The following is a 23132-nucleotide window of genomic DNA, read 5'->3' as shown; positions in this document are numbered from 1 at the left end:
TCCGAAGATATAGCTGGTTGGTTAAAGGGGGGTAGGGAGAGGGGAATGGTTGTCTCTCCCCCTCACACCAGAAAATTTAGGGACTAGGCTGGTGTATAAGGGGTCAGCCTGGGAATGTCCCTGCATGATCCTGAGACCATATTCCCGGGTAAATCCTAGCATTTTCTGTTGTGAAAGGGGTATTATTTCAAACAGCCGTGACCTGCAGTGCTCTGAATACAGCCGGGCAGCCCCCTGCTCTCTGCCCAGCTGTCAATGACTGTCACCCCTGCAGCTTCCGCTCCAATTCTTCTCCCCGCTTTCACCTCAGCCCGCCCCCCCTTTAATCATGTGGTGTCGGCGCCCGGCGTGCTCCCCCCACGTCACGCACAACAACAGCGCGCACAATATTTAAAATGTTCACTCGGCTAGAGGGGACACCAGGAGGGGAGTGGGAGCGTGCTCTGCGCTGTGCTCTGCTCCTCTCCCCATAGAAGCAGCTGCACCTCTCTCCATCTCTCCCTGCAGCAGCAGCGAAGGCTCATATAAAAATTTACAGTAAGTGGCACTTTTGGGGGCATTGCTAAAGGGATGCTACAAGTGGCAGTATGTGCGGGCATTACGCATAATGTGTGGCTTAATGTGTAAGGGGCATTACGGTGTGCAGCATCATGTGTAAGGGGCATTACGGTGTGCAGTATCATGTGTAAGGGGCATTAAGGTGTGCAGCATCATGTGTAAGGGGCATTATGTGTGCAGCATCATGTGTAATGGGTACTATGGTGCACGGCATCATGTGTAATGGGTACTATGGTGCGCGGCATCATGTGTAATGGGAACTATGGTGTGCGGCATCATGTGTAATGGGTACTATGGTGTGAGGCATCATGTGTAATGGGTATTATTAGGGTGTGGCATCATGTGTAATGGGTACTATGGTGCCATCAAGCAAGAACCCCCTAGCAATGAGCACATAGGTAAGCATCACTTATGTGGCAAATATGTAATGGGCATTCCGGTTTGTTATATAGTATGTAATGGGCATCATGATGTGTGGCACAATGTGTAATGGGCATTATGGTGTGTGGCCTTATGTGTAATTGGCATTACGGCGTGTGGCTTTATGTGTAATGTGTATTACGGAGTTTGCTAAAATGTGTAATGGGCATTACTGTGTTTGGTCTAAAGCAGGGCTGGGCAACACCGGCCCTCCAGATGTTAATGAACTGCACATCCCAGGATGCTTTGCATTAGTTTTGCTATGTGGCCATGCTGAAACGGATGCAAGGCATGCTGGGATGTGTAGTTCATCAACATCTGGAGGTACGGTGTTGCCCAGCCCTGGTCTAAAATGTAATACCACACACCTTTTTGTGATGCCACGCCTCCTTCCCATGAGGCCATGCCCCCTTTTTGCCGCGTGGCAAAAAGGTCCCCCTACTATTATGTCTGGATCTGGGACATCCATTACCATAATTCTAGATTCGCCTATGCCCAGGAGGTGTATATATATACACCTCCTGAAGAAGGCGCCGAGGAGAGATTAGGTGGAGAAACGCGTAGAGGACATCGGGGATTGTTGCTGGCTAACCCAGACAGGACCAATACTGGTGAGGATACTCTGAAAAGTCAGCATAAATACGGACTGCAGCAGCGGTCGGGGCACCCACCAGGTATTGAAAGCCGGACCCCTTAGTGCTTGTTGTGATCTCTAACCAGGGCCGGCGCCACCACTAGGCAGCCTTAGGCATTTGCCTAGGGCGCCGGCCACTGGAGGGCGGAAGTTGGAGCAGCTGTCCCCCCCTCCACCCCTGTCGCCGCTGCATCGCCCATCGCCGCCCCCCGTGGAGTGACACGCCAGGATGGGGTGAGTCCGCAAGAGCATTCCCAACACCCCCCCCCTCGTGTACCAGCTGCCCGACACAGGAGGGAGGGGGTCCCCCGGCTACTAGCCGGGTCCGACGCATGCCCGGCACCCCCCTCCGTGTAGCGGCCGCCTTGACGCACGCCCGGCACCCGTTCCCCCCCCCCCCTCCCTCTAGCAGCCCGCTCCTCCGTGGACCGGGTGAGCGCCGGGGCGTCCCCACCCCCCGCCTGGGGTGCTCCGGTGCCTTGCACCTGCCTCTAACCAATCAAAATAATAAACCACTAATATGTGCACATAGGTGGGGGACTTACAATTGAGACTCTAACCAGCGGATGGTACTACACCTATCTGTACCAAAGAAAACATGCATACTAATTATTCTAATTGCAGCTGTTAATCTATCTGAGTATTTACTCAGTTTTTATGTATGTTTGTCTTGTCTGTGTTGTTGGCCATTTATATGTGATTAAGTTTTAATAAATAGAATATTTTGCACAATTTGTTTGTTGTTGATTGTTTCTAGTAATAAGGGGTTTTGGTAACTCCCCTTTGGGAAACAGCTGCAGTGCAGAATTAATTATCAATCAGCGCTCAAATCCTTCTTCTTTTTCGTTATAACATCTGTTTAATCACGTGTGCCACAGGACTCACTCGGTGCTACAAAGGCCGTGGGGAGAAAGAGGCCTCAGGGTGTCAAGGTGGGAGGGGGGAGACGTGCTATTTTGTCAGTCTGGGGCCCCACATTTATTGTTGTCTGCCATGGAGAGAGAGATAAGGTGACGGTGAGAGAGAGAGAGACACAGAGACAGAGACGACAGACAGGAAGAGAGAGAGAGAGAGAGAGAGAGGGGGGGGGGGGGGAGAGAGAGATGGAGACCATTATATTTCCCTCTGTATCCCCATAGTAAGTACACACTGAGCTGCCTCATACAGGGCAGAGGTAGAAAATAATGACACGGCAGAAAGTGGATTATATGTAAGTTGTGTGTTTTACATACAAAAAAAAAAAAAATCACATTAAACAAATTATCTATATAATATGTAGTTGTCTACCCTCCTGCATTCTATAGGAGACTCCCTGAAATAGCAGCAATCTCCCTCTCTCCCTCATTATTTTAGCAATCTGCCTCATTTCACCTAGCCTACATTACACGATTAAATTTTTTGGGAAGAAAAGGAATGAGAGACAGATACATTTACATTGAATCATCAGCGCCATTTCCCAGCACTTTACCAAGTATAGTAGCTCTTACTAACTGCTTTGGGGCTCATCTACATTTGGATAGAAGTCATTTTAAAATACACTCCCACGCTTCTAGGTGCCACGTTCACAATCTCTCCACATATGGAACTAGACACACCCTTTGGGTGGAGCATGACGCGCCCTCTCAATGGGGCGCTGTGCTACATTCTATTACCAATTATAATCTCCCTGAAACTAGTTTTCAGAAGTAGGCAAGTATGATATAATAACATAAAACGGTTAAGATGTACTATTCAGTCTCCTCCCGCCATAGACAGCAAGGACGCGTCTCCATGTAACGCCAGTTCTCGCATGAAGGGGTCACGATCGGTTCCAAATCGCCGGCGAGTGTAATGGCTGAAGGAATTGGGTGTATACTCTTTCCTAGAAGGTGTGCGCTACTGCCAGCGGGCAGGATCCCTGTGTTCACAATACTAACGCCAAGGTGCCAGAATCACAACATCAATAAAGTTGCCGGGCCGTAATCTCTAATGCCAGGATGCTGGGGTCAGTATTCTGAACGCCAGCATCCCAAAAGCCAATCACCCTTATGTATCCTGGCTGGAGAACAAATGTGTGAGAGTGCCCACATTGCAGCAGCCACTCGCTAGGTTGTAGCTTCTGCCATGATGGCACAGCTTTACAGCATACAAATACACTATAAGGCAGTAAAGTCAGTGGGTGGAGCGATGGGTAACGTCAGAGGGTTTCTGGGTGGGGAGGACAGGCGGCAAAAGACACAGCGGGTGGTCACACTTGCATTCTCCCAATGCATGATGGGAAAAGGCCTCTCACATTTTTCACACTGGAAGTAGACACAAAACTGGGCATTAAAACACTTCGGGAAATCAGTTGTGGGTGTTACAGTATAGACATTTATCTTAGAAAAAAACATTTACAACTTAAGGCCCCCATAGACTATTGCTAGGTATCCCCTGCGCACATCGCATGGGATGTTCCACCAATGAGCCACCGGACGGCAGGATCGCATACAATACACTGTATGTACTCCTTCTGCTTACAATGTATCATATGTAATGTACTCGACTGCCACAGGATCCGACAAATCCTTGTGGCAGCCAGGGCGATCCTCGGATCTGATCCATTGCATGCGGAACCAAAGTATCGGATCAGATCCTGAGGTAAAACACATGCGATATGGCACTGACTGTTCACACGATTTGTTGGCCTGATAGGTCAAATTAGAGTGAAAAGGGCCCATATAGTAGAAGTGATTTTCATCACCCCGTTCCGTCCCCCCACACACACACGCACACAGGGCGGGAAGCTCTAACCCAGAAATGCGGTAAAAACCATGTTATCGGGTTTTTACCGCATTTCTATATTCTCTACCCCCCCCCCCCCCCCCCCGCAGTGTCAGCGCTGCAGAGAGAATCTGCGGATCCCTCCCAGCATGCCCTGCGGCCGGCTCCAGCGCTCTGCACATGCGCAGACGGACTCCTGGGTCTCAGACCCGGAAGTCCAGCGCCGTGGCCGCATCGCAAGGGACAGCTCTTATCGCAAGAGCTGTCCCTTGCTTTAATGATCGCATATGTTAGAACATATGCGATCATTAACTATGCGAAGCCCGGCAGAGGGGGGCTGTGGATGTTAGAACATCCCACACACACACACACAAGCATACCTCCCAACTTCTGGCTGGAGGAAATAGGGGCGGGGTGTATGCAAATGAGGGCGCGGCTTATGCTAATTAGCCGCGACCTCATTTTCATACGAGAATAGACGCTGTGCGCATGCGCACAGCGTCTATTCTACTAGATTGGGGGGTCTCCCAACTGCCACCCCCCGCAGCGGGACAATGCCTGCCGCGGGTGGGACGTCGGGACAGGACCCGAAAATCGGGACTGTCCCGACGGAATCGTGACAGTTGGGAGGTATGCACAAGTATAGGTATCGCCCCCCTCCCCCCAATTGCTCCCCTGCAGTGACTGTCCAGTTTCCCTTCAGCAGGACCCCGGCCTTTGGTGACTCCTGCAATAAAATGTAAAAAAAAATATTGACCTGGGATAACTGGGAGCCAATCACTTTCTTATTTTCAATAACGGCGGGAATGTCTTCATACTTCTCTATATCCCACAATCTTAGCGTAGAGTCCTATATAAACACAAAGGGACATTATGTCACATTAACCAGACATTAATTACACTAATGTAATATACTACTGAAAAGATAGGAAAAGACATACTGGGGGAAACATACTGGGGGAAACTTAATAAGATTTTAATAAGTTTTTTGTTAAGCGGCAATCATTTACACAGCAAAACCAGTTTGATTTGGCAGTAAAAATGATTGCCGTTTTAAAAAAAACCCTGGAGATATCATTCCAAATCTCTCATCCTATTAAATTTCACCCACTGTATATGACCGTTAGGGTAATTGTTATGACATATGATATGGCGGCTTTATTCACCTTTGAAGAGGAGAGAAGCCACTTCTTACTGTCACTCAGTGCAACATCCGTCACCCAATCCGCATGACCCTGAGGAGTGACCAGAAACAGATGAGGTAAAGTACATATGTCAGGGTTTCAAGCAGATGTTGGACTCTTTAGGGGAAAATGACTAAGAGAGTTCTATTTCACATGAGATGTTGCTATGACCAACCAATCAGGTACTTTCTAATATCTTCCAGAAGGTGCTAAATAAATAAGAAGTAGATTCTGATTGGTCCCATCTTAGTAATTCCTCTAACCCCCCCCCCCCCCCCTTATGGGAACTGAATTTTGGTTAGTATTAGGGACCCACCAGAAACGAGGTCACCTAGACGTTGGTTGGTGGGCTAGTATTTGTTGGCCAATGAATATACCTAATTGTAGAATTTGTATTAGCGTGATATTATTAATTCTTTGCAGAACTACAAATCCCAGCATGATAGCACCACTTACTATATGAGTAATTAGGGTGTAGAGTACAAGATCTCCCTTCCGTATGTAACCAGGGTCTATCAGACAGATCCTTATATGGGGATATCAGTTTTACTTATCGGAGAGGTGTAATAGGGCCCCAGCTGAGATAATACCTTCAGCACGAGTTTCTTACACGCAGAGCTCACATCCCAGAGGACGATTGTTCGGTCATAACCTCCAGATACCAGGACAGATGCTGCAGGGAACAGAAGACACCCCAAAATTATTCAGATTTATATCAAACTTGATGCCAGAGGGCCTGATTCAGAGGTGCACGCTAACGCTGTCAAAGCTGGAAACTTGTACTCAGCGGCTAGGGGGGAAATACACTAATGGATAATTATATAACAGGTTCTGTATTACTCCAGGTCCCCTAAAATAGCGGCTGAAATGATGTATTTAAGTTACACACACACACACACACACACACACACAAGGTTAGTGCTTAGCTCACCGTCCTTGGAAAATACACAGGAGCTGACCGATCCACTGTGCGCATGGAGGAGACTATCTGGCCCCCGGTGGTTGAATGCGCCAGTGTTAACATCCCAAAGTTTTATATTCTTGTCCCACGATGCCGTACACAATAAGCGCCCATTAGAACTGAAGCCACAGTCTGAAATGACATTGTTGTGTGCTCTGCAATGAAATGTCAGGTTTATATGAATTTATTAAGATGTATATGACACTGAAACACAGGGGTGGAACCATATTGTGGTCTACATAAGTATTAATGGAAGGTAGCGATCTATTCATTAGAAACAAGTGACATCACTGAGAAAGCAACCTATGCAGTTACTAGGAACCAGTGACATCACTGAGAGTGCAGCCTATCCAGTCACTAGGAACCAATAACATCACTGAGAAAGCAACCTATGTAGTCACTAGGAACCAGTTACATAGTTGAGAAAGCAGCCTATGCAGTTACTAGGGACCAGTGACATCACTGAGAATGCAGCTTATCCAGTCACTAGGAACCAGTGACATCACTAAGAGTGCAGCCTATCCAGTCACTAGAAACCAGTGACATCACTGAGAGTGCAGCCTATCCTGCCACTATTAACCAATGACATCACTGAGAAAGCAACCTATGCAGTTACTAGGGACCAGTGACATCATTGAGAATTCAGCTTATCCAGTCACTAGAAACCAGTGACATCATTGAGAAAGCTGCCTATACAGTTACTAGGGACCAATGACATCAATGAGAATGCTGCTTATCCAGTCACCATGAACCAGTGACATCACTGAGAAAGCTGCCTAAAGAAATACTAGGGTCCAGTGACATCACTAAGAATGCAATCTATCTATTGACTAGTAACCAGTGACATCACTGAGAATCACATGGGAAATATTTGGGGAGGCACAGGACCTCCATGAATACATTTTCTGGAGAACACCATTTTCGGTCGGTTTCTGCACTTTTTCCATACATACTGCAGAAAAAGTAATTTTTAGGTCTAATAATGAGAGATGTCATTATTTTCAAAAAAAATATATTTAGCAAATGGTCATTAATTCAATTCCTTTTCCAATAGGACAAAGCTCCACAGCTATGACAGTACTCTGGGATAGGACTCTGAGCCTAATGCAGCATGGGTCGCTAATCAGAGAATTCGCAGACTGTGCATGTGCAGTAATAAGCAAATAATATCTGTATGCATTTGCATTTTGCAAGGGGTGTTTTTTTGTTTCTGTCTGGGCAGCTTCTTATTGATCCCAGTACACTGTGGATTCTCTAACCATGCTGAATTAAGCCCTTTGTGCGCTTCCTTACTGATGTATTTTGATAGTTGTACGTTGAGCAATTACGTCCCACAATTTCACAGATCTGTCAGATGATACGGAACAAATTCTCTGGCTCTCGGGGTCAAAGCAGCATCGCATTATGGTGGATGTGTGATGATCTGAAAAGGTGGAATTTAGTGTATGTCATAATAAGGGTAAAGTCATAATGAAAAACACCTTCCTTAGAAACAAGACCACTGTCTAATTGTGTTATTATTCTGTCCTCTATTATAGAATAGATTATAATGATAATTGTCATTAATAGCTGGTGTTACCACACTCCCCTGCACTGCATTATGCACAGATGTGTCTATTTCTATTAGTGTAGGTAGTACAGGTGGGAGTAGGGGAGGTGTGAGGGTGTATTAGTGTGGGTAGTACAGGTGGGAGTAGGGGAGGTGTGAGGGTGTATTAGTGTGGGTAGTACAGGTGGGAGTAGGGGAGGTGTGAGGGTGTTTTAGTGTGGGTAGTACAGGTGGGAGTAGGGGAGGTGTGAGGGTGTATTAGTGTGGGTAGTACAGGTGGGAGTAGGGTAGATGTGAGGGTGTATTAGTGTGGGTAGTACAGGTGGGAGTAGGGGAGGTGTGAGGGTGTATTAGTGTTGGTAGTACAGGTGGGAGTAGGGTAGGGTTCTGTGTATTAGTGTGGGTAGTACAGGTGGGAGTAGGGGAGGTGTGAGGGTGTATTAGTGTGGGTAGTACAGGTGGGAGTAGGGGAGGTGTGAGGGTGTTTTAGTGTGGGTAGTACAGGTGGGAGTAGGGGAGGTGTGAGGGTGTATTAGTGTGGGTAGTACAGGTGGGAGTAGGGGAGGTGTGAGGGTGTATTAGTGTGGGTAGTATAGGTGGGAGTAGGGGAGGTGTGAGGGTGTATTAGTGTGGGTAGTACAGGTGGGAGTAGGGGAGGTGTGAGGGTGTATTAGTGTGGGTAGTACAGGTGGGAGTAGGGGAGGTGTGAGGGTGTATTAGTGTGGGTAGTACAGGTGCGAGGGTGTATTAGTGTGGGTAGTACAGGTGGGAGTAGGGGAGGTGTGAGGGTGTATTAGTGTGGGTAGTACAGGTGGGAGTAGGGGAGGTGTGAGGGTGTATTAGTGTGGGTAGTACAGGTGGGAGTAGGGGAGGTGTGAGGGTGTATTAGTGTGGGTAGTATAGGTGGGAGTAGGGGAGGTGTGAGGGTGTATTAGTGTGGGTAGTACAGGTGGGAGTAGGGGAGGTGTGAGGGTGTATTAGTGTGGGTAGTACAGGTGGGAGTAGGGGAGGTGTGAGGGTGTATTAGTGTGGGTAGTACAGGTGGGAGTAGGGTAGGGTTCTGTGTATTAGTGTGGGTAGTACAGGTGGGAGTAGAGGAGGTGTGAGGGTGTATTAGTGTGGGTAGTACAGGTGGGAGTAGGGTAGGTGTGAGGGTGTATTAGTGTGGGTAGTACAGGTGTGAGCAGGGGAGGTGTGAGGGTGTATTAGTGTGGGTAGTATAGGTGGGAGTAGGGGAGATGTGAGGGCATATTAGTTTGGGTAGTACAGGTGGGAGTAGGGTAGATGTGAGGGTGTATTAGTGTGGGTAGTACAGGTGGGAGTAGGGTAGATGTGAGGGTGTATTATTGTGGGTAGTACAGATGGGAGTAGGGGAGGTGTTAGGGTGTATTAGTGTGGGTAGTATAGGTGGGAGTAGGGTAGATGTGAGGGTGTATTAGTGTGGGTAGTATAGGTGGGAACGGGGGGAGGTGTGAGGGTGTATTAGTGTGGGTAGTACAGGTGGGAGTAGGGTAGGTGTAAAGGTGTATTAGTGTGGGTAGTACAGGTGGGAGTAGGGTAGATGTGAGGGTGCATTAGTGTGGGTAGTACAGGTGGGAGTAGGGTAGGTGTGAGTGTGTATTAGTGTGGGTAGTACAGGTGGGAGTAGGTAGGTGTGAGGGTTTATTATTGTGGGTAGTACAGGTGGGAGTAGAGGAGGTGTGAGGGTGTGTTAGTGTGGGTAGTAGAGATGGGGGTAGGGGAGGTGTGAGGGTGTATTAGTGTGGGTAGTACAGGTGGGAGTAGGGGAGGTGTGAGGGTGTATTAGTGTGGGTAGTATAGGTGGGAGTAGGGTAGATGTGAAGGTGTATTAGTGTGGGTAGTACAGGTGGGAGAAGGGTAGGTGTGAGGGTGTATTAGTGCTGCGGGTAGTACAGGTGGGAGTAGGGGAGGTGTGAGGGTGTATTAGTGCGGGTAGTACAGGTGGTGGTAGGGTAGATGTGAGGGTGTATTAGTGTGGGTAGTACAGGTGGGAGTAGGGGAGGTGTGAAGGTGTATTAGTGTGGGTAGTACAGGTGGTAGTAGGGGAGGTGTGAGGGTGTATTAGTGTGGGTAGTACAGGTGGGAGTAGGGGAGGTGTGAGGGTGTATTAGTGTGGGTAGTATAAGTGTGAGGGGACGATTAGAATGGGTTGTATAGGTGGGAGAGGGTGTGAAGGGAGGATTACAGCCGGTAGTATAGGTGGGAGGGGTAAAAGGGGATGATTAGAATGGGTAGTGGGTAGTACAGGTGCGAGGGTGTATTAGTGTGGGTAGTACAGGTGGGAGTAGGGGAGGTGTGAGGGTGTATTAGTGTGGGTAGTACAGGTGGGAGTAGGGGAGGTGTGAGGGTGTATTAGTGTGGGTAGTATAGGTGGGAGTAGGGGAGGTGTGAGGGTGTATTAGTGTGGGTAGTATAGGTGGGAGTAGGGGAGGTGTGAGGGTGTATTAGTGTGGGTAGTACAGGTGGGAGTAGGGGAGGTGTGAGGGTGTATTAGTGTGGGTAGTACAGGTGGGAGTAGGGGAGGTGTGAGGGTGTATTAGTGTGGGTAGTACAGGTGGGAGTAGGGTAGGGTTCTGTGTATTAGTGTGGGTAGTACAGGTGGGAGTAGAGGAGGTGTGAGGGTGTATTAGTGTGGGTAGTACAGGTGGGAGTAGGGTAGGTGTGAGGGTGTATTAGTGTGGGTAGTACAGGTGTGAGCAGGGGAGGTGTGAGGGTGTATTAGTGTGGGTAGTATAGGTGGGAGTAGGGGAGATGTGAGGGCATATTAGTTTGGGTAGTACAGGTGGGAGTAGGGTAGATGTGAGGGTGTATTAGTGTGGGTAGTACAGGTGGGAGTAGGGTAGATGTGAGGGTGTATTATTGTGGGTAGTACAGATGGGAGTAGGGGAGGTGTTAGGGTGTATTAGTGTGGGTAGTATAGGTGGGAGTAGGGTAGATGTGAGGGTGTATTAGTGTGGGTAGTATAGGTGGGAACGGGGGGAGGTGTGAGGGTGTATTAGTGTGGGTAGTACAGGTGGGAGTAGGGTAGGTGTAAAGGTGTATTAGTGTGGGTAGTACAGGTGGGAGTAGGGTAGATGTGAGGGTGCATTAGTGTGGGTAGTACAGGTGGGAGTAGGGTAGGTGTAAGTGTGTATTAGTGTGGGTAGTACAGGTGGGAGTAGGTAGGTGTGAGGGTTTATTATTGTGGGTAGTACAGGTGGGAGTAGAGGAGGTGTGAGGGTGTGTTAGTGGGGGTAGTAGAGATGGCAGTAGGGGAGGTGTGAGGGTGTATTAGTGTGGGTAGTACAGGTGGGGGTAGGGGAGGTGTGAGGGTGTATTAGTGTGGGTAGTATAGGTGGGAGTAGGGTAGATGTGAAGGTGTATTAGTGTGGGTAGTACAGGTGGGAGAAGGGTAGGTGTGAGGGTGTATTAGTGCTGCGGGTAGTACAGGTGGGAGTAGGGGAGGTGTGAGGGTGTATTAGTGCGGGTAGTACAGGTGGTGGTAGGGTAGATGTGAGGGTGTATTAGTGTGGGTAGTACAGGTGGGAGTAGGGGAGGTGTGAAGGTGTATTAGTGTGGGTAGTACAGGTGGTAGTAGGGGAGGTGTGAGGGTGTATTAGTGTGGGTAGTACAGGTGGGAGTAGGGGAGGTGTGAGGGTGTATTAGTGTGGGTAGTATAAGTGTGAGGGGACGATTAGAATGGGTTGTATAGGTGGGAGAGGGTGTGAAGGGAGGATTACAGCCGGTAGTATAGGTGGGAGGGGTAAAAGGGGATGATTAGAATGGGTAGTACATGTAGTACAGTCCTATAAGGTGTAATAAAGAGGTCTAGTGAGAGGAATGTACAATTCTGATATATAAATAGGAACACTAACCTTTAATATTTACCACTTTAGAGGCAGTTGCGCTATCAATGACACAGACTGCATTAGCCACATCTACACCACACACAACGTGCTTCCCATCAGCAGACACATTACACGAGGTCACAGGCCCATCCATGCTTGCTGACCACTAGGAGAGAACATTAGCAAATAAATAGATTTCCTAGAGTTCCAGATTACAGATTTTAGAAATAAAATATATTTATGAGGTTAAGAGGGAAATTTACTAAGATGTGTATTCTACTTCGCATGTGATACTGCTATGGGCAACCAATCAGAATCTGCTTCTTATTTATTTAGCACCCTCTAGAGTCTAGAACAGGGCTGGGCAATTGCGGCCCTCCAGATGTTGATGAACTACACATACCAGCATGCCTTGCATCAGTTTCAGCATGGCCACATAGCAAAACTAATGCAAAGCATCCTGGGATGTGTAGTTCATCAACATCTGGAGGGCCGCAATTGCCCAGCCCTGGTCTAGAAGATAGTAGACAGGATCTGATTGGTTGCCCATAGCAACATCACATTCGAAGTAGAATACACACCTTAGTAAATTCCCCCCTGTGTCTGTAATTGGAAACAAATGTAACTCTGTAGCCAGTAATGTATAATAATTGCTAAATGTCACATTTCTAATCTCTCAATGATAATTGGTGACCACAATGTCTTTATTTGCATTGTGTAGACCACCAACATCAAACCCATACAATACTATGGGCAGAGTACCAGAGGTGGTAAAACAATTTCTGTAATAATATAAGTCAATGGGGACTTCCCAGTGATCTTCCTGTAATCAATATATAAATAATTGGTGCTCTGTGACTATTATACATCCTGATTGTCCCAGCAGTCGCATTGGAGAACATAGGTATCTGTTACCTCCGATGACAGAGCACATAATATAATTCTATAGAACTATGGCCCTTATTCTGATCGGTGCGGCCGGATCCGATTATGCGGCCAGGACCGTGCGTGCGAAACCCCGCCTTCCATACGGATCGGCAACTCCGTCCGTACGCGGTAAGAAGCTGGCCGAACGGACCGCACATGTATTTTTCACGGAATACGCCTCCTCCATCTCAGGGAACCTCCCCCATCATTCGATGCAGGACCGAGTGCTCCACCAGCTCCCGCAACCTCAGACCACGCGGACATTTTTCCGTGCAAAAGCAGGAATCTGGGCGGGCAGCTGACATCCGGCGATGTCATATGTCCGCCCCCTACACGTGGGTCACGGCTGCATTACCATACGTACGCCCAGCGTTTGCATGGGAACGCCCATGAAACGCGGGGCGTATGCATATGGTAATGAGCCCAAATAGCCCTTCACGCCCCTCTCCACCCCCTGTTCGGAGTGTTCACATATCATGCGGGATTTTGCCGTACGCCCCGCTCACACATGCGCAGAGACGCCTCTGCACATGCGCAGACAAAATACATCTGCGGGCCGAACGCACGCGGATATATCCGCACCGACCAGAATAAGGGCCTATATATTATTTGCGCCTCAATGTGCACACAGTGGAAGCCTGGGCTCACATCCCAATGGTTCCCACTGCATGGCACAAGGGACAGAGTGGAGGGGACGGGGTGGAGCAAGGGTGGGGACTGAGGTGACAAGGGTGTAATATACTAGTGAATCTATATTTGGCAAGGATTAATAAATAAAATGTGATCACATTTCCTAAACAATAATACATACAAGTACTTTTCCTGTCTCCAAGTCCCAAAGCTTGGCGGTTTTGTCATACGATGAGGTGACCATTCTGAAATCAAGCATAGATATACAGGAGAAGGTAAGCAAAGTATAGGGATCAGTGATCCCTATGTTACCCTATACAATCAATATACAAAACAAACAAATTCATTGCTCTTTGTAGTTTGTATAGTATCCATATTCCATATAAATGGCACTGTTGGCACAACATTGATGTTTTTGGGTAGTCTGTGTATGCTATACTGCAAGGACAGAGGAGTGCTTATAATGCGTCATCTCGAAGAGGAAGCAGATTTCAACATCAAACCGGACATGGGGCCTGATTCAAGTTTGCTCAGTAAGCTGTGAACATTGCAGCTTACCGAGCACCTGAGGAGAGGCCGCCCCACCTTTAAGACACAGAAGTTCAGAATCTAGAACCAGTCTTTTGGGTCACTAACTAACTAGTATGTGTTACTACAGTACTATGGACATTATTCAGGACTGTTCGTTGCCCCGCGTGCGTTTGTATGGGGCTGATCTTTGCGCATGTTGAGGGTGCGTGCACCCATGGACAATAAACTGTTCGCTGGATGTACACACCCATCTTTGTGGGTGGAGGGTTTGGGTGGAGGTGGGCGGCAGTTGGTGGTGGGCTGGGCCATTAGCATATGGGAACGCCCAGCGTTGCGGCTGTGATGGATATGCAGGGGGTGGGCAGCTGACATCACCGGAACTCAGCTGCCTGGCCACTTCCCCCCTAGCGTACATGCATATGTAAGGTTGCTCAGAACAACCTTACTTATGTATGCACCTTCCATGATCTTTCAATGGTCGCCGACCATCGAAAGATGTGGGAGGGTCCCAGTGGCATGCAAATGGTTATTTATGTAAAACATCCATTCGCAGCCAGTGTGAACGTACGCGCCTTGCGAATGGTGGGCCGGCGTATTACCATTCGCAAGGCGGGATCTGGTTCACTCGCAAGGATGGGAATTCACATCCGATCGAATGAACCAGAATAACCCCTATACATAATAGGCATGTTGTGTGTTCCTATGTAGCAGTGAGCAGTCATATTCCAAATGATTAATGCATTTCTGCCGATGATCGCCTGTCTGCAATAGGCAGGTATCAATCCTACATCGATACGGATCCTTCTGTTGCCTACCCTGAAAAAAGGGCCCCACCATGATAGTTTAAGACACAGCGTCACCTACTGTCCCTGCAGTATAGCTTCATACTTAGCCTATAGCTGTTGCTATACTCCATAAGACATACTCCTTACATGCTGCTCCTGCTCGTCTAGTCATGGCTGTTGACAAATTATGACATCACCTTGTGTTATCCTGTGTTGGGTTGCACTCAGAAACGGGAGCCGTGTGCTCATCTCCGAACTCGCGGATCAAAGTAAACGTCGAACAATCCTGTAAAAGACATTGTGCTCTTAACAGGAGAAAAACCCACAGAACACTGTGGTAATATTATTAAAGATTAATGTTATTTTTTATTTGTTTGTTTGGTACTTGTGAGTTATCTGGGCGTCCGATTTTTTGATTGTATGCCTTAAGTTAAGGCATACAATCAGATGCGATGCGATACGATATCGCATCGCATCGCATGCGACCATCGGATGCGATGACCCGATTTTTCCATAGGAATCAATGTTAAAATGGACTGAGTCCATTTTAACATGGAATTCAATGGGAAAAAGGGGTCCTTTTCATACCCCTACTATCCAAGTGGGCATGGAGTTGGATATAAACCTGTAGCGAGCCACCGAGCCCGAAGCGTGGCGAGCGAAGCGAGCCCCGCGAGGCGACGGTATTCCGTGTCCCCTCGCGGGGCTCGCTACGCTCGCCACGCTCGCCACGCTTCGGGCTCGGTGGCTCGCTACGCTCGCCACAGGTTTATATCCAACTCCATGCCCACTTGGATAGTAGGGGTATGAAAAGGACCCCTTTTTCCCATTGAATTCCATGTTAAAATGGACTCAGTCCATTTTAACATTGATTCCTATGGAAAAATCGGGTCATCGCATCGCATCGCATCCGATGGTCGCATGCGATGCGATGCGATGTCCCGATCCGACCCGATTTAAAAATCGGACGCCCGGATAACTCACAAGTACCGTTTATTTATATTGGTTATCTAATAATGCCACTTGTGCCATCATTTACCGGAGACATCATTGAAATAAAGGAACTCTCAATCACCTACCCAGAGCTTGGCCGTCCGGTCTTGTGAACATGTTAGAAGTTTTGTGTCATCAAAGCAAAAATGGCAGGAGGTCACATGACTTGTGTGGCCCTTTAATTCTCTAAATGGGACCTGTAGAATGAAAGAGCGACAGCTTACAGCAATTATCACTATGAAGATCATACATTCTGTAACAGTGATCACAGTATACTGAAGCCACATGTAATATATTCTGTACATATAATATACTGGAAGTACACCTGATGCCGGGAATGACACTGGGAGTACACATGTGTAAGGCACTGGGAGTGCATACTATGCAGGGAATGACGCTGGGAGTACAATTGATACTGGGATGGATGGGTGACCAGCTGGGGTGACCGATTGACCAGCCGTGGATTGGACCTTATTCAGGTCTGTTTGCACAGGGAAGCGATGTTTGGCGTCTGCGCATGTGCAGACGCTGGGTGAAAACGGGCATGGCGAACTGCAAGTTGGCCATCCCATTCGCACCCACCAGTGTGGGCAGGGTGGGGCGGCGTTAGATGGACGAGCCCATGAAAACACTAGGCGTTCCCATTTAAATGAGGCAGTGACGCGGCTGCCGGGGGCAGGCACCTGACATCACTGGATGTCCGCCCGCCCTGTCCTCGTACGGGGAGCACGCAAAGCTAAGACACCTTAGGGTGTCTTAGTTTTGCATGCTCGTTCCACATCAATCGATGGTCGGGGACCGAATGGATGTTTATGCAAAACATCCATTTGCAGCCGTGCAGGTGATTCGGGGGGGAAGGGGGGGGGGGGGGTGTGACTGGACGAGCGGCAGGCGGTGTTAAAATCACACGCAGCTCTGCAAACCAGAATAACCTCCTCTGAGTGACCAGCCGCAGATTCTGAGGTACCAGCAGGCCACTGGAGGGCGGTACTGAGCAGCAGAAGCAGCAGCAGCAAAGCTCCGGCCGGCCCAGAGGAGAGCAGGAAGAAAGCAGCTGGGAGCAGGTGAGTGAGCCGTACCGCCGCCCCTGGAGCCATGGATAGCGCCCGCACTGACCCCCAGGGGAAGGCACCAGACAAGTACATACCTCCCAACATGACCCTCTCCAGGAGGGACACATTGCTCTGTTTCTGGACTTCTATCTTAAATTATTATTACTATCACCTGTGTTGAAGCGCCTTTCTTCTCAATTAACCTGTTTATAACAGGTGATGGCAATCATTAATTAAGAGGAAAGTCTAGAAACAGAGCAATGTGTCCCTCCTGGAGAGGGTCATGTTGGGAGGTATGGGCACTGTTCCATTAAAGTTTACAGCTCACAGTTGCAATAATAATTGTAATGCTGGGACTTGTATTCCTTACAAGAGGTGGCGATCCGCAGCCTGAGGTTTGTTGTTATTCACTTTTTTCACTGCTGGATGTAAGAAAATAATAACAGCCATAATAGCCTGGAAAATATGTGAACAGCCTCCAGCATTGTGGAACTACAAGTCCCAGCCTGTCATCTGGTGGCACCTGCTCTAGAATAGAATAAACGATCTGATAGGCAGCTGTGACCTGAGGTTTTCCCTCTGTCCTCACCATCAGTGGTGTAGCTTGGCTCCACAGTGCCCGGAGCAAGGGCATGTTTCGCGCCCCCCCCTCCCCCCCATCGTCATGGCGCCACACCCCTGCCTCCGGCATCCCAAACCGGCGCATGCGCAGTGAGAGCGCTCGCTGGGTTTTAACTGTCCCCACAGACTTGCACGGGGTAAACACTGCGCTAAAAAAATGAATAAAGCTGCTCAATAAATAATGCGATAAAAAATGAGGGTGAAAATCCCCCCTCTGCTAGCAATGGCACAGATGGGTGTCAGGGATTAGTCCTGCCTGTTCGTCTGGGTACCCTTGGAGATAAGGCCACACTGGCCAACTCACGTGCCCTGGGCTGATGTCTGGGGTGGTCTGGTTCCTGGACCTTCCTATTCTGTGCCACCGGATGCTGGGGGCCATCACTGGTCGCTGCCTGATGTGGGGTCAGTTGCTGTGGCCAGGTAGGTGCTGGCTCCCTGCCGCTCTGGCTGTTGCTAGGCGCGCTGAGTGCTGTGCCAAGGCGACACTGGATACTGCGGCCAGGTGCTGGGTACATAGGCTGGGTGCAAGGCCTGGGCTCTCCGTCTCTCCTGTGGCCACCAGGACTTGCGGCCACCAGGACTTGCGGAACAAGGAGCCCACATTGGCCGTGGAGAGGAGAACAGCTGTCATTATTGCTGACACTAATGACTTTATCCATCAAAGTCATATTATAGTATCTGTTTACTAACATCTTAATATGTCACCGTCTGGCAACTGACAACAATTTGTCATCTCCCTACAGATCTCCGCGTGTGGAATAATGCATTTCCTCCAAGGAGGTGAGAACGCCTGGAAAAAAGACAGATAATAACAAATAAAGTTACATACTGTACAATTTACTTTTTCCTGGTCCCTGGAGAGGAAGAGGAAGCCTGGGGTAGGGGGTCAGCGCGACGAGGAGGAGAGTGAAGCTCCGTGGCGAGGGGCAGGAGGAGGAAGAGCAGCAGCATGGCCAGCAGCGCGTGGGAGCAGAGAGAGGGACGGAGCGGAGATTGACAGCTCCAGTCCCTGGCACCCGACAGCAGCGCCCAATACCCGGCAGCCAGGTGCCGTGGACTGGTGCGGTGATGCAGCTTCCAGGTATCGGGCGCTGCTGTCGGGTGCCGGGGACTGGAGCTGTCAATCTCTGCTCCGTCCCTCTCTCTGCTCCCACGCGCTGCTGGCCACGCTGCTGCTCTTCCTCCTCCTGCCCCTCGCCACGCAGCTTCACTGTTGACTCTCCTCCTCGTCGCGCTGACCCCTGACCCCGGGCTCCCTCTTCCTCTCCAGGTACTATGTACTTCTCTACACGGCCAATGTGGGCTCCTTGTTCCGCCCCCCACCAAAGTCCCCTGCCGTGATGCCCCGTCACAGGGGTATTACACAGGCACAATGGGGAATGGGCGAGCAGGGCAGGGGAGCCGGCTGCAGAGCTCCGGCGCCAGGTGACATGTCTGCGCCCGGAGCTGGTGCTCTGCCGGCTCCACCCTAGCTACGCCTCTGCTCACCATGGGTGTAGTCTGGAGACTGGCAGCTTATTGTACCAGCAGAGATGCATATTTCTTAGCACAGTGCATACGTGAGTGCCCACTATGGCCAAGATATTGTGAGAAACAGCTATAAATCTAAATCAATATGGCACTGCTTTCCTAGCACGGCGCCCGTCTCATTGATTGTATGCCTTAAGTTTAAGGTACTTAAGGCATACAATCAACGCAATGGACCCGATTTTTTAATCTCATGGATCTTATGCATCCATAAGATGCATGTGATCCATGAGATCCATGAGATAAAAAATCGTGAGCCCCCAATAACCATTGTTAACGCCACCAGCACTATCAACGCCAACCCGAAGCATGGCGAGCCCGCGAGGGGCGGCGGTACGCATCCTCCGACCTTTTCATAACCCCCACTATCCACAACGGCGTGGAGTTGATTTTATATAGTGTGGCGAGCCACTGAGGGGCAGATTTATTAAGCTCGGAGAAGAGATAAACTGGAGATAAAGCGGAGAAAAGGTAAAAGGAGATAAAGCACCAGCCAATCAGCTGTGTTTGAAAAAGACAGTTGGGAGCTGATTGGCTGGTGCTTTATCTCCTTTTACCTTTTCTCCGCTTTATCTCCAGTTTATCTCTTCTCCAAGCTTAATAAATCTGCCCCTGAGCCCGAAGCTGCGCTCGCCACACTATATAAAATCAACTCCACGCCGACGTGGATAGTGGGGGTATGAAAAGGTAGGAGGACGCGTACCGCCGCCCCTCGCGGGCTCGCTGCGCTCACCACGCTTCGGGTTGGCGTCAATAGTGGGGTGGCGTTAGCAATGGGGGGGGGGCATTTCACCCATGAGGGGGGTTAGCAATTAAAATTGGGGTTTTGGGGGCTTTTTACATTGATTCCAATGTAAAAATCTCGTCGATCGCGTCGATTGCATCATCTCATGCATCTTATGCCGCACAAACACATAAGATGCATGAGATGCTTGAGATATCAGCCCCACACATACAATCTAGATCATGGGCGCCGTGCTAGGAAAGCAGTACCATCAATATATTTATTTTTATTTATGAACAGTTTCTTATATAGCGATGTAAATTCCATTACGCTTTACAATTAGAAACAGGGATACAGCAAACTGGGTATTTACAGATATTTAAAAAGGAAGGAAGGCCCTGCTCATAAGCTTACATTCTATAGGGAAAGGCAATATATTATAAGCCGCATAAGCATGTTTGCCTACCTGACCCTCTCCATGATGGAAAAATGCTCTGTTCCTGGTTTTCCCTGGTAATGTATGATTGCCATCACCTGTGGTGACACCTTTCTTATCAATAGAGACAGGATTATATGCATTTGCATATTTGCATATGCATTTGCATATTTTGCCCATACTCATTGGTTATTGCATATTTTAACTTAAATCTAATGATGGTGCATATTTTAGGCCCTGCCCCCTTCCCATACGTGAGTCACAGCACTGCTTTGCCTTGTTGCTGCTGGCCAGGTAGTGGTAGAGTGTGCAGGCTGGGGCAATATGTGTGCAGTGTGGGAAACTTGGATATACGCTATGTCTGACACTGCTCTAGGCTGCCAATCCATGTTGATAAAAGTCAGTCGGGCGGATGCCATTACGAAGCTCCTGAACCTTTGCCTGCCCCTGGCCTGGGTCTTACACCAAGAGACAGACTTCTGCAGCAGAGGAGGTTTGTGGAAGTGTTGTGACATCATGCGGCGCGGAGGAAATGCCGTGTCACAGTGAGTATACGGCACAGGGAAGAAGCCTTCCACTGCGCCGCCCTCACACGCTATGCTGCCATTTGATCCATCGGCGCTGGAGATGAGGGTCCATGTAGTTGATGCCAGAAGAGCTTTGGACGCTGCAGTCTGCTGTAGCAGCCAGGAAGAAAATAAATCCTGTGTACAGCACTAGACATCTGCAGATGCTGTGGGCCTGTTTTTTAGGTTTATTTGCAACTAATTGTATGCTGATTTTTAAATAAAAAAGTTAAAAATTACTTTTTTATTATTTATTGTAGCATATTTTAACACCTTTCATGCATATTTTAAGTATTTTTCATGCATATTTGCATGCATATTTCAAGCTTTTTATATTGCATATAATCCTGTCTCTACTTATCAATCACCTAGTTCCTCACAGGTGCTGGCAATCATACATTACCAGGGAAGTCCAGGAACAGAGCATTTTCTCCCTCATGTGGGCGGGATGTACTAAGAGAAAAATGCTGCAAAACCCCTGTTTTCAAATGTACTAAGACCCGTCCGCCATGTCTTCACAGGGCAGGGTATCGCCACCCATATTGAAGCCTATGGGCCGCCCACCGCAGATGCAGTAACCCCACTCTGACAGTCCTCTGTCAAACTCCGGGGGGGGGGAGGCGCCGGAGACAGCCGATGAAGCCCAAGGATGTGACGGAGACCCCCGCACACCACATCACAGGTATCGCAGGGGACCTCCGTCACCGCATTGTGATGCTTGTGGCATATGTTAGTACATATGTGATAGCATTGCTGCGGTGGTGCGGCGATGTATTTTAACACATCCCGCTTATGGAGAGGGTCAGGTAGGCAAGTATGCACATAAGGTACCAACCAATCAGCTCCCCACTGCCATGTTACAGGCTGGGTTTGAAAAATGACAGTTAGGGGCTAACTTGATTAACTTCTGGATTGATCGTGTTTGCCTATCAGAGCTAGGCTCCCTGCCATGAAACAGCAGGTCCCAGCATTCCCTAACAATGAGAGCAAGCTGGGACTTGTGGTTTCACAATAGTTTTTGTCCCTAGCAGTGAGGGTGTCTCTTACCTTTCGGAAGTAGCTCTGATATGGCAGCACATTCCCCTCCAGGCTCCCTGGTTGCACAGTGTCAGTCATGTCTGGGGCAGGGGGTGCAGGGGTCCCTGTTGCTGTGTATGGGGGCTGTGCTGTGTACATTCTATGCAGCTATGGATACAGACTCTACATAACCCCGCCCACCAGTGACATAGCAGACACACCCCTGACACACACCCGGCTCCCTGTTAACAATGCATCAGCCAGGACTCACTACTATGTATGTTGCAATGTTACACACACAGAAGCTCTCAGTCTCAGTCAGTGCTATAGACTAGAGCAGTGGTAGCCAACTCCAGTCCTCGCGAGCTACCAACAGCTCACATTTTCCAGGGATCGGAGATCCCTGCTGCGGTCCGGGTCCCCCTTTAATACATTTGGGGGATACTAAATATTTGCGGTGAACCCCCGAAAACTGATGTTTTCGGGGATTTAACCGCAAATATTGCTTGATAAATGCGGCCCTAACACATTTAAAAGATCCATAGGTGGAGCTAAATACTTCACTTGTGATTCTGGGCCTTATTCTAGTTCACTCTTTCTGACAAAATCCTTCTTAGATGGACAAAACCATGTGCACTGCAGTTGTTGCAGATGTAACTTGTGCAGAGAGAATTAGATTTGGGTGGGGTTGTACTTCAAAGTGAGATCTATATTGCAGTGTAAAAATAAAGCAGCCAGTATTTACCCTGCACAGAAACAAAATAACTCACCCAAATCGAATTCTCTCTGCACATTTTACAGCTGCCTCCCTGCAGTGCACATGATTTTGTCTATCTAACAGAGTGTACAGACGGTAAGATTTGGCTTCCGATGTTCTTGATATAGTGAAGCAAGCAAATCGCATGCTTTTTTAGGGCTTGCGAGCCCGATGCGTGCTCCCTTGTGAGCGCAAATCGGCAGCCAGATAGAGAGGGCAGGCAAGACTATATAGTGCAGATCTGCACTATATAGTGTAAATTGTGCCCCTCTAGCATGCCGTGAGATGCGAGTCCCCCAGGATCTGCCGTGTGTACACACCTTAAGAATGATTTTGTCAGAAAGAGTGAACTAGAATAAGGCCCTCTGTGAAGAGATCTGGAAAACATTAACCGTTGGTAGCTTTCAAGGACTGGAGTTGGCTACCCCTGGACTAGAGATATATATGTGTGTGTGCGCTATATAAATAACTGGTTATAACTAGATCTATCTACAGGGATCCAGAGAGAGAAACATACATATTTACATATACAGCATGTAGCAATATATAGCAATATATAGTCATCAAGTGGTAGGTGGGTAGAATTAGGTAGATATAGGATTTTACATTTGTAGATATCTATAGATTCCAAAAACTATTTGGTATACTATTGTGTGTGTGTGTGTGTGTA

The 23132-nt window shown here is 48.5% G+C and overlaps 1 protein-coding gene across 4 annotated transcripts; it reads right to left on the bottom strand.

The window, feature by feature from the left end:
* Positions 1-2821: 2821 nt before the first annotated feature.
* Positions 2822-21874, bottom strand: WDR88 (WD repeat domain 88). 4 transcript variants are annotated; one of them, XM_083163682.1, is made up of 12 exons: positions 21736-21874; positions 17740-18225; positions 15849-15959; positions 14967-15055; positions 13635-13698; positions 11924-12062; positions 7793-7922; positions 6470-6654; positions 6129-6211; positions 5521-5589; positions 5112-5204; positions 2822-3894 (listed from the first exon to the last, which is right to left on the bottom strand). In XM_083163682.1, exons 2-12 carry the CDS (start codon positions 17812-17814, stop codon positions 3748-3750), a joined length of 1185 nt encoding a protein of 394 aa, XP_083019808.1. In that variant the 5' UTR covers positions 17815-18225; positions 21736-21874; the 3' UTR covers positions 2822-3747. The 4 variants fall into 4 exon arrangements, with proteins under 4 accessions (XP_083019808.1, XP_083019807.1, XP_083019809.1 ...); XM_083163681.1 differs by lacking the exon at positions 17740-18225; XM_083163684.1 differs by lacking the exons at positions 2822-3894; positions 17740-18225 and adding an exon at positions 4990-5081 and having other exon boundaries at positions 5173-5204.
* Positions 21875-23132: the final 1258 nt, after the last annotated feature.

Source organism: Crinia signifera, chromosome 11 (genome assembly GCF_055691185.1).
Source record: "Crinia signifera chromosome 11, ASM5569118v1, whole genome shotgun sequence".
In the NCBI taxonomy this organism is placed as follows: Eukaryota; Metazoa; Chordata; class Amphibia; order Anura; family Myobatrachidae; genus Crinia; species Crinia signifera.
The sequence above is the reverse complement of the archived record's forward strand: the minus strand, read 5'-3'. Positions and strand labels throughout refer to the sequence as shown.

What these genes read in the sequence shown, in the direction of transcription:
- WDR88 (XM_083163681.1), bottom strand. Translation starts at nt 21,864, where the DNA reads ATGTACACAGCACAGCCCCCATACACAGCAACAGGGACCCCTGCACCC. An exon ending in ACCGGACGGCCAAGCTCTGG is followed by an intron (nt 15,056 to 15,848) that starts GTAGGTGATTGA and finishes TGTCTTTTACAG; the next exon opens with GATTGTTCGACGTTTACTTT. An exon ending in TAAAGTGGTAAATATTAAAG is followed by an intron (nt 7,923 to 11,923) that starts GTTAGTGTTCCT and finishes CCACCTTTTCAG; the next exon opens with ATCATCACACATCCACCATA.